We start from the raw sequence: 15192 nt of genomic DNA on the forward strand, positions 1-15192 counted from the left end.
TCACTCGCACAGCCCCGGTCGGCAGGCTCCAGCCTCCAACCGGTGTCCATCGCGTGGTCCAGGCGACTTACGTCTTCCAGGCCGTCTGCCCCTTAAGTCGACCCCTACACGCTATCAGTGTCGGACAGCTGAAAGGCGGTAGACACGTGAGCCCCCTCAGAGAGAACCTGGATCCCTGCGGCTCCAGCCCCCGATAGGGAGAGAGCCCACCAAACTTCGGCTCAGTAGCGGAGACACAGCCAAGGACTCCGGGGCAGTCTCGGGGAAAGCCACCACCATTCCCTGCCGGGAAACAGGGAGGGAGAGAAGGCCCCGCCTCTCACGCTGCGTCGGGGGCGGGGCAGGGCGGGGCACCAGGCGCCCTGCGAACGGCGTGCGGCGAGCAGGGGGCGGGGCCAGGGGCGGAGCGGAGCGCGCATGCGCGGTCGCCTTTGTGTGGGTCGAGCGGCGGCGGCGGCGGCGGCAGTGGCGGTCCCACTGGCAGGCGGGCAAGAGGGGAGTCCGGGCGGCGGCCGGCGTGGGAGCCGGGGGACCACCATGGTAAAGAAGCGGAAAGGCCGCGTCGTGATCGACTCGGACACGGAGGACAGCGGCAGCGACGAGAACCTGGATCAGGTGAGGGCAGGCCGCGGAGGCGCGGGCCGGCGGAGCCAGAGGGCTGTCCGGGCCGCGGGAGCCGGGAGCCGGGAGCCGGCCGGGCCTGGAGCCTTCCCACCAGAGAGCCCAGCTCGCCCGGTGCCCTGAGAACCACTGCAGCCCCTTTTCTGTCTTCCCGGAGTGTGCGGGGCCTTGGAGACCGGCCCGGGCCTGGAGACGGAGCCCCGAGGACTTGGCGCCTTGGGCGGGGAGGCGGGGCAGGGACCGGGCTGATGGGCCTCGGGCTCTGGGGTAGCGAAAGGGGCCGCGATCTTCCGGGGCCAGATCGGGGCGGCGGGCTGTATAGTCCAGGAGATCCAGGCTGGGTGAGATAGAAAGTATTGCCCGCCAACCTGGGAGGCTGGGAGGTTTTGGAGGAGGTGCAAGGGTGCGCGTCGGGCAGTGGGGGGCGAGGGCCGAGAAGATCCGGACTCTGGAAGATGGAAGTTTTTCGGACAAGGGGTGTGGACAGAGAGGAAGGACACTCGTAAATGTTCCTAGGAGCCTCTGCCGTGCTTGCCAAGGATGACTTAGCTGTGGGCACGAGTTTATTTGGCGACTAGGGTCGTTTGTGTTTGAGAAGGGCCCCTGTTGAGGTGTCAGACCCAAAAAAACACTCTTCGGTGGAGGAAAGAGGGCAGATACTGGAAGTAATAGAGAACTATGTAGGGCGACATGGAGGGACTGTGCACAGCCCAGGCCTCCTCTTGGCCCTTACATGCAGCATCTCAGAATTCTTTCTTACTTGAAGACTGTGCAGAAAGCACTGAAAGTAACCTTTGGCTTCAGTGTCTTGGGGTTGAACTGTTTATATACTGTAGAAAACATTGCTCTTTGTAGCAGTGCTCTAGTGATACCAGGCGATACAAAGATGGTCTCCCTTATGTTTAATGAGCAAATGATGTGAAGAAAGAATATGCAAGAGATAGTAGCTTTTGAGTAGAAAGACTACTGAACTTGGAGTCTGAAGATTTGAATTCTAGGCTGGGCTTATGCTATTTTCTAACTATGTATCTTTGGTCTTAAATGTTAAATGAAGATGTAACATAAGCCTTGTGTATCTAATTGGTTTATTGTAAAGATCAAGTGTTTGTAAAAATTGATGACAGTGCAAGCATTTGCTAATTGTAAAGTTTTTCTATAAATGGCTTCTTGGGGGTCTTTTGTCTGAAGCCAGAGGTCTCAGTTTGAAAGTATTAGGGGCTGGGCGCGGTGGCTCACGCCTGTAGTCCCAGCACTTTGGGAGGCCAAGGTGGGCGGATCATCTGAGGTCGGGAGTTGGAGACCAGCCTGACCAACGTGGAGAAACCCGTCTCTACTAAAAATACAAAACTGGCGGGGCGTGGTGGCACATGCCTGTAATCCCAGCTACTCGGGAGGCTGAGGCAGGAGAATTCTTGAACCTGGGAGGCAGAGGTTGCGGTGAGCCGAGATCGCGCCATTACACTCCAGCCTGGGCAACAAGAGCGAAACTCTATCACAAAAAAAGAAAAGAAAAGAAAAGAAAAAATACATAAAGAAAGAAAAAAGAATGCATTACGGCATAAAAGGGGAGAACTTTTTTTGGGGGGAGGGGAATGGAGCCTCGCACTGTCGCCCAGGCTGGAGTGCAGTGGTGCGATCTCGGCTTCACCGCAAGCTCCGCCAAAGGAAGGACTTTTAAGGCGGGCGCGGTGGCTCAAGCCTGTAATCCCAGCACTTTGGGAGGCCGAGATGGGCGGATCACGAGGTCAGGAGATCGAGACCATCCTGCCTAACACGGTGAAACCCTGTCTCTACTAAAAAATACAAAAAACTAGCCGGGCGAGGTGGCGGGCGCCTGTAGTCTCAGCTACTCGGGAGGCTGAGACAGGAGAATGGCGTAAACCCGGGAGGCGGAGCTTGCAGTGAGCTGAGATCCGGCCACTGCACTCCAGCCTGGGTGACAGAGCAAGACTCCGTCTCCAAAAAAAAAAAAAAAAGAAGAAGAAAAGGACTGGGGAGGTGCTGTAGAAAGAGGACTGCTTTGAAAATGGTGGTAGGGGGGTGGAGAAGTAATGGGGCCTGTGTAGGACTATCTAAGGAATAGAAACTTTGTTTTGGGGCAGCAATTGAAAATGTTCTCATTGAAAGGCTCCTGAAGTTTACAAAAATATCCAAAGTGTAATTTTGACTGTAAAAGTTTGATTGGTAGATAATTTTAGACTGGCAATTGGAGTAGAATGTATTTTTTTCTATCTTCTCATCTACAAATGTGAATGTTTCAGATAATAACAACATTAGCTACCATTTATATAGTGCCTAGGGTAGGCACTTTGTTTTATTTATATTGTCAAGTTTTCACATTATGGTAAATTTGGAATTATTTCCCCTACTTTACATAAAGAAAATGGAAGTTGAAAAAGTTAAATAATTCACACAGCTAGTAAGTAGTAACATTGGGATTTGAACTCAGATCTGCATGAGTACAAAGCCCGTACTGTTTCCACTATACCAACTTAATCTGTTAATTTTAAATTTTTTTCATACTGCAAGATGATAATGTTTCACAGTCATTTTTCATGGTGCTAGAATTCGTGTTTATAAAGTACACTGAATAGAGGAAATTGGTACATACATTAAAAGGATTATTTGGGGGGATTTCTTGGTAAAGCACTCTCAAGACATCTGTTCAAATGATGAATGAACTGAACTGCAAATTATTGTCCTTAGTAGTTTCCCACAGAATTCTGATAAATAAAATAAGTTGAGTGCTTCCTTTCGTGGTAGAGATAGATGGTTTACCTGATCCACAGAAAGCTTTTTCAAAGTGGAAACTGGAGGGAATTGCCACTTTATTTATTTCTTTATTTTTGAGATGGAGTCTTGCTCTATTGTCCAGGATGGAGTTCAGTAGCACAATTTCAGCTCACTGCAATCTCCGCCTCCTGGGTTCAAGCAGTTCTCCTGCTTCAGCCTCCTTGTAGCTGGGACTACAGGTGCCTGCCACCATTCCTGGCTAATTTTTGTATTTTTAGTAGAGACAGGGTTTTATCATGTTGACCAGTCTGGTCTCGAACTCCTGACCTCAAGTGATCTGCCCACGTCGACCTCCCAAAGTGCTGGGATTACAGGCAGGAGCCACCATGCTTGGCTGGAATTGCAACTTTAAATGCAATTCTAAATATCTATTTGTAAAAGGAAATTAACGTAAAATGTGTAAGTAATACCTAATACATTTTAACAGCAATTTCAGCTTCCTCTCCTTCAGCTTCTCATTTGCATTCTTGTTATCAGATGGGAACTAGATAAAAATTCCCTTTCCCTGCGCATCCTAACAGGGGTACTGATGCCTTCTCTTTGTCTGTTCAGCACTATGCCAGACTCAGAAGAATCAAAGAGGAAGATCTCTGCCCTCTAGACATTTTCACGAAAGACCTTTAGCACAAGTTCACAGTCAGTCCTGCTTGGGGGTCTTTAGGAATCCTAATGCATTCTGGATCTTTCCTGCCCCAAATACCTTGTGCTGCTCCATCTGGTTCTGAGTCTTCACTGGGGGTATAACATTAGACTTACTGTCTAGTGTATGGTACTTATGGAAGGAACAAAGCATGACAGATCACCGAGTATCTAGTGTTGAATGGAATGCAGTTAGTAAAGAGGCCTTTTGTCCCTGGGTTTTCTGATGGGAATCTGAGCCATTATGTCAAAAATTTTACCTCCAGTTTATTCCTTACTGAAGGTGAGATAGGTGGGCCTTCTAGGCTGGTTTTCCCAGGTGGTAGGGGCAGACCTCTGTGTGAGAAGCCACCTGGATTGCTTATTTAAAATGTAGGTTGGGACTTAGAGGGTGCAGCAGTTCCCATCCCAGACCTACTGAATCAGACTCTCAGGGGATAGAGCTCTGGACTCGGCATTTGTAACAGGTATAGCTCAAGTAATTATGATTTATGTTAGTGATTAAGATCACTGCCTATATGCAAGTTAATCTTTTTAGTAACACCCTGTAAGTATTTGGAAGATAAATAGCTTCCTGTCTCTGCCATAGTACTTCCAAGTTAAGCGTGTGTGTGTAGGCTGGGCATGGTGGCTCATGCCCTGTAATCTCAGCACTTTGGGAGGCCAAGGTGGGAGGATCACTTGAGCCCAGGTGTTTGAGATCAGCGTAGGCAACAAAGTGAGACCTCATCTGTACAAAGAATTTAAAAATTGGCCAGGTGCAGTGGCTCACATCTGTAATCCCAGCACTTTGGGAGGCCAAGGTGGGCAGATCACCTGAGGTGGGGAGTTCGAGACCAGCCTGACCAACGTGGAGAAACCTCGTCTCTACTAAAAATACAAAATTAGCCGGGCATGGTGGTACTTGCCTGTAATCCCAGTTACTCAGGAGGCTGAGGCAGGAGAATCACTTGAACCCAGGAGGTGGAGGCTGTGGTGAGCCAAGATCATGCCACTCTTGTTGCTCCAGCCTGGGCAACAAGAGTGAAACTCTGTCTCAAAAAAATAAAAAATAAAAAAAAATAAAAAAAAAAAAACAAGAAAAGGCACTTGTATAATTAAAAGAACCTGACAGGGAAATTGTAAGACGGCAAAACTACTGGTTCTTTTTTTTTTTTTTTTTTTTTTTTTTTTTTTTTTTTTTTTTTGAGACGGAGTCTCGCTCTGTCGCCCGGGCTGGAGTGCAGTGGCCGGATCTCAGCTCACTGCAAGCTCCGCCTCCCGGGTTTACGCCATTCTCCTGCCTCAGCCTCCCGAGTAGCTGGGACTACAGGCGCCCGCCACCTCACCCGGCTAGTTTTTTGTATTTTTTAGTAGAGACGGGGTTTCACCATGTTAGCCAGGATGGTCTCGATCTTCTGACCTCGTGATCCGCCCGTCTCGGCCTCCCAAAGCGCTGGGATTACAGGCTTGAGCCACCGCGCCCGGCCTTTTTTTTTTTTTTTTTAAGACAGGGTTTCACTCCTGTTGCCCAAGCTGGAGTGCAGTGGCACAATTACAGCTCACTGCTGTAGGGTTGACCTCCCTAGCTCAGCCATCCTTTCACCTCAGCCTCTCAAGTAGCTGCACCACCACACCCAACTAATTTTTAAAATCATTTGTAGAGATGGCCCCACTACATTCCCTAGGCTGATCTCGAACTCCTTGGCTCAGATGATTCTCAAGCTTTAGCTTCCCAAAGTGCTGGGATTACAGGTGTGAGCCGCCACACCAGGCCTTATTTATTTCTTTGTTTGTTTTTGAGATGGAGTCTCACTCTGTCACCCAGGCTGGAGTGCAATAGCACGATCTCAACCCACTGCAGCTTCCACCTCCCGGGTTCAAGCAGTTCTCCTGCCTCAGCCTCCTGAGTAGCTGAGATTACAGGCGCCCGCCACCACACCTGGCTAATTTTTTGTATTTTTAGTAGAGATGGGGTTTCACTATGTTGGCCAGGCTGGTCTCTAACTCCTGGTCTCAGGTGATCCGGCACCTGGCCTTATTTGAACCTTTGAAAGTTTTTAAAACTAAGACCTCGTTTGAAAGTTTGAAAGCTTTTCTTTTAGCATTTGACCTGATAGTGACGTTGTCCTTATTTTGACCACACCCTTTCTTTTTTTTTTTTTTTTTTTTTTTGAGACGGAGTCTTGCTCTGCCGCCCAGGCTGGAGTGCAGTGGCCAGCTCTCAGCTCACTGCAAGCTCCGCCTCCCGGGTTCACGCCATTCTCCTGTCTCAGCCTCCCCAGTAGCTGGGACTACAGGCGCCCGCCTCGTCGCCCGGCTAGTTTTTTTTGTATTTTTTAGTAGAGACGGGGTTTCACCATATTAGCCAGGATGGTCTCGATCTCCTGACCTCGTGATCCGCCCATCTCGGCCTCCCAAAGTGCTGGGATTACAGGCTTGAGCCACCGCGCCTGGCCGACCACACCCTTTCTTCAACATTTTAAAATTTTGAGATACTTGCTGTTGGTGCCTATTGGGGAATAATAATTTGAGGCAAATCTCTGGGCTCTACATCATCTCTCTTTATGGAATAATATTTTTGCAGTAAGTCCTATAAAATGAAAAGCATTCAAGATAATAAAGGAACCAGAGTTCTCAATTCAAATCAGTACAAGTCAGTATTTATAAAAATTTTACTCTGCCTTTCTAAAAAAATAAAAATTGAGCTATGTGCACACTGGGATGCTTTATTTTATAGTTTTCTTATTTAAAATGGAGATTATATTGTCATGTCCTGTATTTCTCTTTATCTAACTTGAAGTAGCAATACTTAAATTTGTCTTTGAAAGAATAGGCCCCCTAAGTATTTTCTTTTTTCTTTTTTCTTTTTTTTTTTTTTTTTGAGACGGAGTCTCGCTCTGTCGCCCAGGCTGGGGTGCAGTGGCCGGATCTCAGCTCACTGCAAGCTCCGCCTCCCGGGTTTACACCATTCTCCTGCCTCAGCCTCCCAAGTAGCTGGGACTACAGGCACCCGCCAACTCGCCCGGCTAGTTTTTTGTATTTTTTAGTAGAGACGGGGGTTTCGCCGTGTTAGCTAGGTTGGTCTCGATCTCCTGACCTCGCGATCCACCCGTCTCGGCCTCCCAAAGTGCTGGGATTACAGGCTTGAGCCACCGCGCCCGGCCTTCTTTTTTCTTTTTTGAGACAGAGTCTCGCTCTGTCACCCAGGCTGGAGTGCAATGGCGTGATCTTGGCTCCTGCGGCCTCGGCCTCCCGGGTTCAAGCAATTCTCTGCCTCAGTCTCCCGAGTAGCTTGGATTACAGGCATCTGCCACCACATCCAGCTAATTTTTGTATTTTTAGTAGAGACAGGGTTTCACCATCTTTGCCAGGCTGGTCTTGAACTCATGACCTCGTGATCCACCCACCTCGGCCTCCCAAAGTGTCGGAATTATAGGTGTGAATCACCACGCCTGGCCAGCCCCGTAAGTATTTTCTAGGAACTGTTTTCAGATGCTACATGTAAAGAATGTTATTATTATAAAGTGTACTTCTACGAACCTTCTCTATAAATCTTGAGAAATTTAAAATTGTGCTTCTTGTTAATGTAGTGTTTTCCACATTAATCAGAGGCAAAGTTTGAAGTGAAGGATGAGTTTATGAGAAGTGTCAGTGTTAATTCGTGAAAACTTTGGTTTGTGTCATGTTGCATCTAACTTGATGTAATTTGCTTGTTAATTTCACTCTTTTCAAAGAGTGAGTCCCATTGGAGCTCCCCCCACCCCACCCCCGCCCAAGATGGAGTCTTGCTGTGTCACCCAGGCTGAAGAGCAATGGAGCGCTGTCGGCTTACTGCAACCTCCCCCTCTAGGTTCAAGCTATTCTCCTGCCTCAGGCTCCCAAGTAGTTGGGATTACAGGCACGCGCTACCACACCTGGATAATTTTGCATTTTTATTAGAGATGGGGTTTCTCCATGTTGGTCAGGCTGGTCTCGAACTCCGGACCTCAGGTGATCCACCTGCCTCGGCCTCCCAAAGTGCTGGGATTACAGGCGTGAGCCAATCGCCCAGCCCTGGGAGCTTTAACAGTGAGGCTTTTAGGAAAAATACAAAACCGATCTTCAGACACAGGTCATATTGGTGTATTTATTTATTTTTATTTTTTTTTTTTTGAGACAGAGTCTCGCTCTGTTGCCCAGGCTGGAGTGCAGTGGGATGATCTCAGCTCACTGCCACCTCCGCCTCCCGGGTTCAAGTGATTCTCCTGCCTCAGCCTCCCAAGTAGCTGGGATTACAGGCGCCCATGCCTGGCTAATTTTTTGTGTTTTTAGTAGAGACGGGATTTCACTGTGTTTTTTGTTTTTTGGTTTTTTTTTTGAGACGGAGTCTCGCTCGGTCGCCCAGGCTGGAGTGCAGTGGCCAGATCTCAGCTCACTGCAAGCTCCGCCTCCCGGGTCCACGCCATTCTCCTGCCTCAGCCTCCCGAGTAGCTGGGACTACAGGCGCCCGCCACCTCGCCCAGCTAGTTTTTTGTATTTTTTAGTAGAGACGGGGTTTCACCGTGTTAGCCAGGATGGTCTCGATCTCCTGACCTCGTGATCCGCCCGTCTCGGCCTCCCAAAGTGCTGGGATTACAGGCTTGAGCCACCGCGCCCGGCCGGGATTTCACTGTGTTAGCCAAGATGATCTTGATCTCCTGACCTCATGATCCACCCGCCTCGGCCTCCTGAAGTGCTGGGATTACAGGTGTGAGCCATCACACCCAACCCTATTGGTGTATTTATTGCTTTCTTTCTAGACTATAAGTTTCCTCAAAATTAGAGCTCGTTCATCTTTCTTTTTTTTTTTTTTTTTGAGACAGAATCTCACTCTGTCACCCAGGCTACAGTGCAGTGGTGCGATCTCAGCTCACTACAACCTCTGCCTTCTGGGTTCAAGCAATTCTCATGCTTCAGCCTCCCAAGTAGCTGGGACTACAGGCGCATGCCACCATGCCCAGCTAATTTTTCGTATTTTTAGTAGAAACAGGGTTTTGCCACATTGGCCAGGCTGGTCTCAAACTCCTGACCTCAAGTGATCCGCCCCCCTTGGCCTCCCAAGAGTGCTGGGATTTCAGGCATGAGCCACCGCATCCGGCCTGATTGTTCATCATTCAACAGATGTATTAGACAGTGTTAGACACTAGAGCTATTGGGTGAACAAAATGGAAGCAGTTTCCACCTTCAAGGAGTGTAAAGTGGAATGAGAGAGAGATGAGGTGGGGGGATTGCTCAGAGAGAGTAATTTCCTTACAGTTGCGCTGCAGGCCATGAAGCAAGGACAAGAATACTGTGGAAATACTACTAGGGACCCTATTCTAGCCTGATGAGAGTGACATTGAAACTGAGACCTGGAATATGTGTTAAGGAAAAGAAGATTAGAAGACTGAAGAGTAAAGGGAAGGGTGTTGAATGTTCATGGTTGAGGCACCAGCATATGTAAAAGAAATGAGGCAGAAAGGACCTAGAACCCTTATGAAACTGAAAGAAGCACAGGGTGAGTATAACATAAACTAGTTGCATAGTTGGAGAGAGAGTAGTACAAATGAAACTGTAGAGGTAGATTCTGTTTTGACCCTTTAAGGATGGAGAAGTCAGTTTAGCGGACTACACTCAGCAGTAAAAATAACATTGAATTGATAGAAAACATAAAATGTGTCATACATAGTAAAGATAAGTAATGAAATTTGTGTATCTCATATGTACATGTAGATGTATACTGGGTTATGAGGTATAATTTATCTTACTGTGGGCTGGATTAAAAAGAAAAAAGTTGTTTTTTTTTTTTTTTTGAAACAGAGTCTCACTCTGTCGCCCAGGCTGGAGTGCGGTGGTGCGATCTCGGCTCACTGCAAGCTTTGCCTCCCAGGTTCAGGGCATTCTCCAGCCTCAGCCTCCCGAGTAGCTGGGACTACAGGCGCCTGCAACCACGCCTGGCAAATATTTTTGTATTTTTAGTAGAGACAGGGTTTCACCATGTTCGCCAGGATGGTCTCAATCTCCTGACCTCGTGATCCGCCCACCTTGGCCTCCCAAAGTGCTGGGATTACAGGCGTGAGCCACCGCGCCCAGAAAAAGGAAAAAAGTTTTTTGGCCAGGTGCGGTAGCTCACGCCTGTAATCCCAGCACTTTGGGAGGCCGAGGCGGGCGGATCACATGAGACCAGGAGTTCGACCAGGTGGGCCAACATGGCAAAACCCCATCTCTAGGTAAAATACAAAAATTAGCCAGGTGTGGTAGCACACATCTGTAGCCCCAGCCACCGGGGAGGCTGAGGCATGAGAATCCCTTGAACCTGAGAGGTGGAGGTTGCAGTGAGCTGAGATCACTACTGGACTAGCCTGGGTGACAGAGAGAGACTCCGTTTTTTTTTTTTTTTTTTTTTTTTTGAGACGGAGTTTTGCTTTGCCGCCCAGGCTGGAGTGCAGTGGCCGGCTCTCAGCTCACTGCAAGCTCCGCCTCCCGGGTTCACGCCATTCTCCTGTCTCAGCCTCCCGAGTAGCTGGGACTACAGGCGCCCGTCTCGTCGCCCGGCTAGTTTTTTGTATTTTTTAGTAGAGACGGGGTTTCACCGTATTAGCCAGGATGGTCTCGATCTCCTGACCTCATGATCTGCCCGTCTCAGCCTCCCAAAGTGCTGGGATTACAGGCTTGAGCCACCGTGCCCGGCCGAGACTCCGTCTTTAAAAAAAAAAAAAGGAGAAAAAAATTTATAAAGCCACTGGAGGTCCTCAGCCTCCCCAGTGGCTGGGACTACAGGTGTGTGTTGCCACACTGGGCTAATTTTTGTATTTTTAGTAGAGACTTTGGACTTTATTCTGAGGGTAATAGGAAGCCATTGAAGGATTTTAAGTTGGAAAAGATTTTCAGATTTGCCTCACACAGACTATGTGGAGAGTAACATAGTGGGGGACACTAATTAGGTGGCAGATAGAGGAGTCCAGATGAGAGATGTTGGAGAACATAAGATTCATTAGAATGGAAGCTCCAGGAGGGTAAGCGCGTGTGTTCACTATACTATCCCTGGCATCTAGAACAGTGCCTGTATGCAGTTGGCACCCAGTCAGTGTTTATTAAATGAAGGACTGACTTGGATTGATATGGTTGTTATAGAGATGACAGATAGTGGAATTGGTTGGACATAATGTTCAGTATGTAGAACTAAAAGGATTTGAAGACTGAGGACTGATTAGATGTTAGGATGAGAAGAGGATTATTAAGGATTGATGCCAGGCTCTGGCATGAGATGGGGAATGCTGGAGGAGCAGGTTTAGAGGTGAAGATCCTGCATTCAGTCTGGGATATGTGGAGTTTGAAGTGACTATGAGATATCTAAGTGGAGACATCAAGTAGGTAGTTGAAAATGACACTTGAAGGCCAGGCACAGTGGCTCACACCTGTAATCCCAGCACTTTGGGAGGCTGAGGTGGGAAGATTGCTTGAGCTCAGGAGTTCGAGACCAGCCTAGGCAACATGGTGATGAAACCTAGTCTCTACAAAACAAAAAAAATTTCTTTTTTGAGGGGGAGTCTCACTCTGTTGCGTAGGCTGGAGTGCAGTGACACCATCTTGGCTCACTGCAACCTCCGCCCTGGGTTCAAGCAATTCTTGTGCCTCAGCCTCCTGAGTAGCTGGGATTATAGGCACATGCTACCATGTCCAGCTAATTTTGTTGTTTGTTTGTTTGTTTGTTTTTATTTTTAATTTTTTTTTTGAGATAGAGTCTCGCTCTGTCACCCAGGGTGGAGTGCAGTGGCGCCATCTCGGCTCACTGCAATATCTGCCTCCTGGGTTCAAGCGATTCTTCTGCCTCAGCCTCCCGAATAGCAGGGACTACAGGCGTGCACCACCAGAGCTGACTAATTTTTTGTATTTTTAGTAGAGACAGGGTTTCACCATATTGGCCAGGCTAATCTCTAACTCCAGACGTCATGATCTGCCTACCTTGGCTTCCCAAAGTGCTGGGATTACAGGCGTGAGCCTCTGTGCCGGCCATTTTTTTGTATTTTTAGTAGAGATGGGGTTTTGCCATGTTGGCCAGGTTGGTCTCGAACTCCTGAGCTCAGGTGATCCACCCCCGCTTGACCTCCCAAAGTGTTGGGATTATAGGCATGAGCCTACTGTGCCCAGCTTCTACAAATATATATATATGTATATATATATTTTTTAGACAAGAGTCTCGCTCTGTTGCCCAGGCTGGAGCGCAATGGTATGATCTTGGCTCACTGCAACCTCCACCTCCCAGGTTCAATCAATTCTCCTGCCTCAGCCTCCCAAGCATCTGGGATTACAGGGGCCCACCACCACACCCAGCTAATTTTTGTATTTTTAGTAGAGATAGGGTTTCACTGTGTTGGCCAGGCTGGTCTCGAACTCCTGACCTCGTGATCCACCCACCTCGGCCTCCCAAAGTGCTGCGACTGCAGGCATGAGCCACCGTACCTGGTCTACAGAAATTTTAAAAAATTAGCTGGCCGAGCGCGGTGGCTCAAGCCTGTAATCCCAGCACTTTGGGAGGCCGAGACGGGCGGATCACGAGGTCAGGAGATCGAGACCATCCGGGCTAACATGGTGAAACCCCGTCTCTACTAAAAAATACAAAAAACTAGCCGGGCGAGGTGGTGGGCGCCTGTAGTCCCAGCCACTCGGGATGCTGAGGCAGGAGAATGGCGTGAACCCGGGAGGCGGAGCTTGCAGTGAGCTGAGATCCGGCCACTGCACTCCAGCCTGGGCGACCGAGCGAGACTCCATCTCAAAAAAAAAAAAAACAAAACAAAAAAATTAGCTGAGCATGGTGGCATGCGCCTGTGGTCCCAGCTATTCATTCAGAATAAAAGCTACATAAGCTGGTTGTAGTGGTGTGTGCCTGTAATCCCAGCTACCCGGGAGGCTGAGATAGGAGGATCACCTGAGTTTAGGAGGCTGAGGCAGCAGTGAGCCATGATCATGCCACTGCACTCCAGCCTGGGTGACAGTGAGACCCTGACTCAAATAATAATGATAACGGTAATAATAATTATGCTTGCCTGACAGAGTAGGTACTTAATAAATTTTTGTTGAATAAACAAATGCTACTTGGCATACCCATGGTGTCAAGTTTTCTTTATTTTTATTTTTTTTTTGAGACGGAGTTTTGCTCTTTGTTGACCCGGCTGGAGTGCAGTGGGGCAATCTCAGCTCACTGCAACCTCCACCTCCTGGGTTCAAGTGATTCTTCTGTCTCAGCTTCCCGAGTAGCTCAGACTACAGGTGCCTGCCACCACGCCTACGCCAGCTAATTTTTGTATTTTTTGCAGAGACAGAGTTTCACCCTGTTGGCTAGGCTGGTCTTGAACTCCTAACCTTGGGTGATCCGCCTGCCTAGGCCTCCCAAAGTGCTGGGATTACAGACATGAGCCACCCTACCTGGCCTTCTTTTTTCTTTTTTTTTTTAATTTTATTTTTAGAGCTGGGGTCTCACTCTGTCACCCAAGCTACATGGTGGGACATTTTCTAACTTGGTGACATTGAGATTACTTGAAGAGATAAGGGACACTGTCACCTTGGGGGTTCTTGTTCCAGCCCCTCTACTGCAATACTGATATCCCTTTTTTTTTTTTTCTTTTGAGACGGAGTCTCACTTTGTTGCCCAGGCTGGAGTGCAGTGGCACGATCTCGGCTCACTGCAAGCTCTGCCTCCCGGGTTCACGCCATTCTCCTGCCTCAGCCTCCCAAGTAGCTGGGACTACAGGCGCTTGCCACCACGCCTGGCTAATTTTTTTGTAGTTTTAGTAGAGATGGGGTTTCACTGTGTTAGCCAGGATGGTCTCAATCTCCTGACCTTGTGATCTGCCCGCCTCGGCCTCCCAAAGTGTTGGGATTACAGGTGTGAACCACCGTGCCTGGCACCCCCCCTTTTTTTTTTTTTTGAAGACAGGGTCTCGTTCTGTCACCCAAGCTGAAGTGCAGTGATGTGATCATGGCCCACTGTAGGCTTGATCTCCTGGCTTCAAGTGATGCTCCCTCCTCTGCCCTCTGGAGTAGCTGGGATCACAGGTGTGTGCCACCATGCCCAGCTAATTATTTATCTATTTATTTTGAGACAGAGTCTTGCTCTGTCGCCCAGGCTGGAGTACAGTGGCATGACCTCAGCCCACTGCAACCTCTCTGCCTCCCGGGCCCAACCAGTTCTCCTCCCTCAGCCTCCTGTGTAACTAGGATTACAGGCACACGCCACCACATCGGCCTCCTTTTTGTATTTTTAGTAGAGATGGGGTTTCATCGTGTTGGCCAGGCTGGTCTCAAACTCCTGACCTCAAGTAATCTGCCCATCTTGGCCTCCCAAAGTGCTGGGATTATAGGCGTGAGCCACCGCACCCGCCCCAGCGAATTGATTTTTAATTTTTTGTAGAGACAGGGTCTCCCTATGTTGCCCATGCTGGTCTCAAACTCCTGGGCTCAAGGGATCCTTCCTCCTACCTTGGCCTCGCAAAGTTCTGGGATTACGGGCCACCTGTAAGCCTCCTGTGACCCACCACGCCCAGCCAATATTCACTGTTTAAATCAACCAACAGTTTTGCTGTGAAAGGGACACTAGGAAGTAACTTCTCGGATTTAAAGCTCTGTGAATTACTGTTTTTTCCTTATCTTATAGATCCTCCCAGTTCTCTCTGTCCCTGTGGCTACTTACTTTGTCTAATGCGACTGTTGTGGGTTCCTTCTCAGTCCTCTCTGTACTTCCAACCTGGCCCCTCTAGTCTGTTCATCTACCAGTTTTAGTGCTCTTTTTTTTTCTCTCTCTCTCTCTTTTTCTCTCTTTTAAAACCCTTGCTGGATTGGGTTACTCCCCTGCTTCAAACCATTTGATGGCTTCCCACTGCCTAACTTCCATGTTCCTCACCCTGTTTTACAAAGCTCAGAATGATCTGGTTTCTTCTTACCACTAACCCAGCTCATTCCATTCTCCCGCTTGCCTGCTAAACTTTAGTCACAGTTTCTCTTTCAGTTCTTTGACTAAGCCAAGCTGTTATCAGCTTCAGGGCCTTAGCTGTTCCATCTGAAGGCCTCTGTCCAGAAAACTGTACCATCTTTTCCTCTCGTAAAGTTTCAAGTCTCAGCCTCAGTGCCTAAGAGAAGCCTCTCTAACCACCCTGCTGCAGA

The 15192-nt window shown here is 48.5% G+C and overlaps 1 protein-coding gene across 1 annotated transcript in view; it reads left to right on the top strand.

Moving 5' to 3' along the window:
• Nucleotides 1-362: 362 nt before the first annotated feature.
• RTF1 (RTF1 homolog, Paf1/RNA polymerase II complex component) overlaps nucleotides 363-15192 on the top strand; it is a 71971-nt gene continuing 57141 nt past the window's right edge. Inside the window, exon 1 of the mRNA XM_030921424.1 lies at nucleotides 363-615. Within this exon, the coding sequence (XP_030777284.1) occupies nucleotides 418-615 (198 nt within the window). The 5' untranslated portion in view covers nucleotides 363-417. The remainder of the gene's footprint in view (nucleotides 616-15192) is intronic.

The sequence above is a fragment of the Rhinopithecus roxellana genome, chromosome 17 (assembly GCF_007565055.1).
Source record: "Rhinopithecus roxellana isolate Shanxi Qingling chromosome 17, ASM756505v1, whole genome shotgun sequence".
In the NCBI taxonomy this organism is placed as follows: domain Eukaryota; kingdom Metazoa; phylum Chordata; class Mammalia; order Primates; family Cercopithecidae; genus Rhinopithecus; species Rhinopithecus roxellana.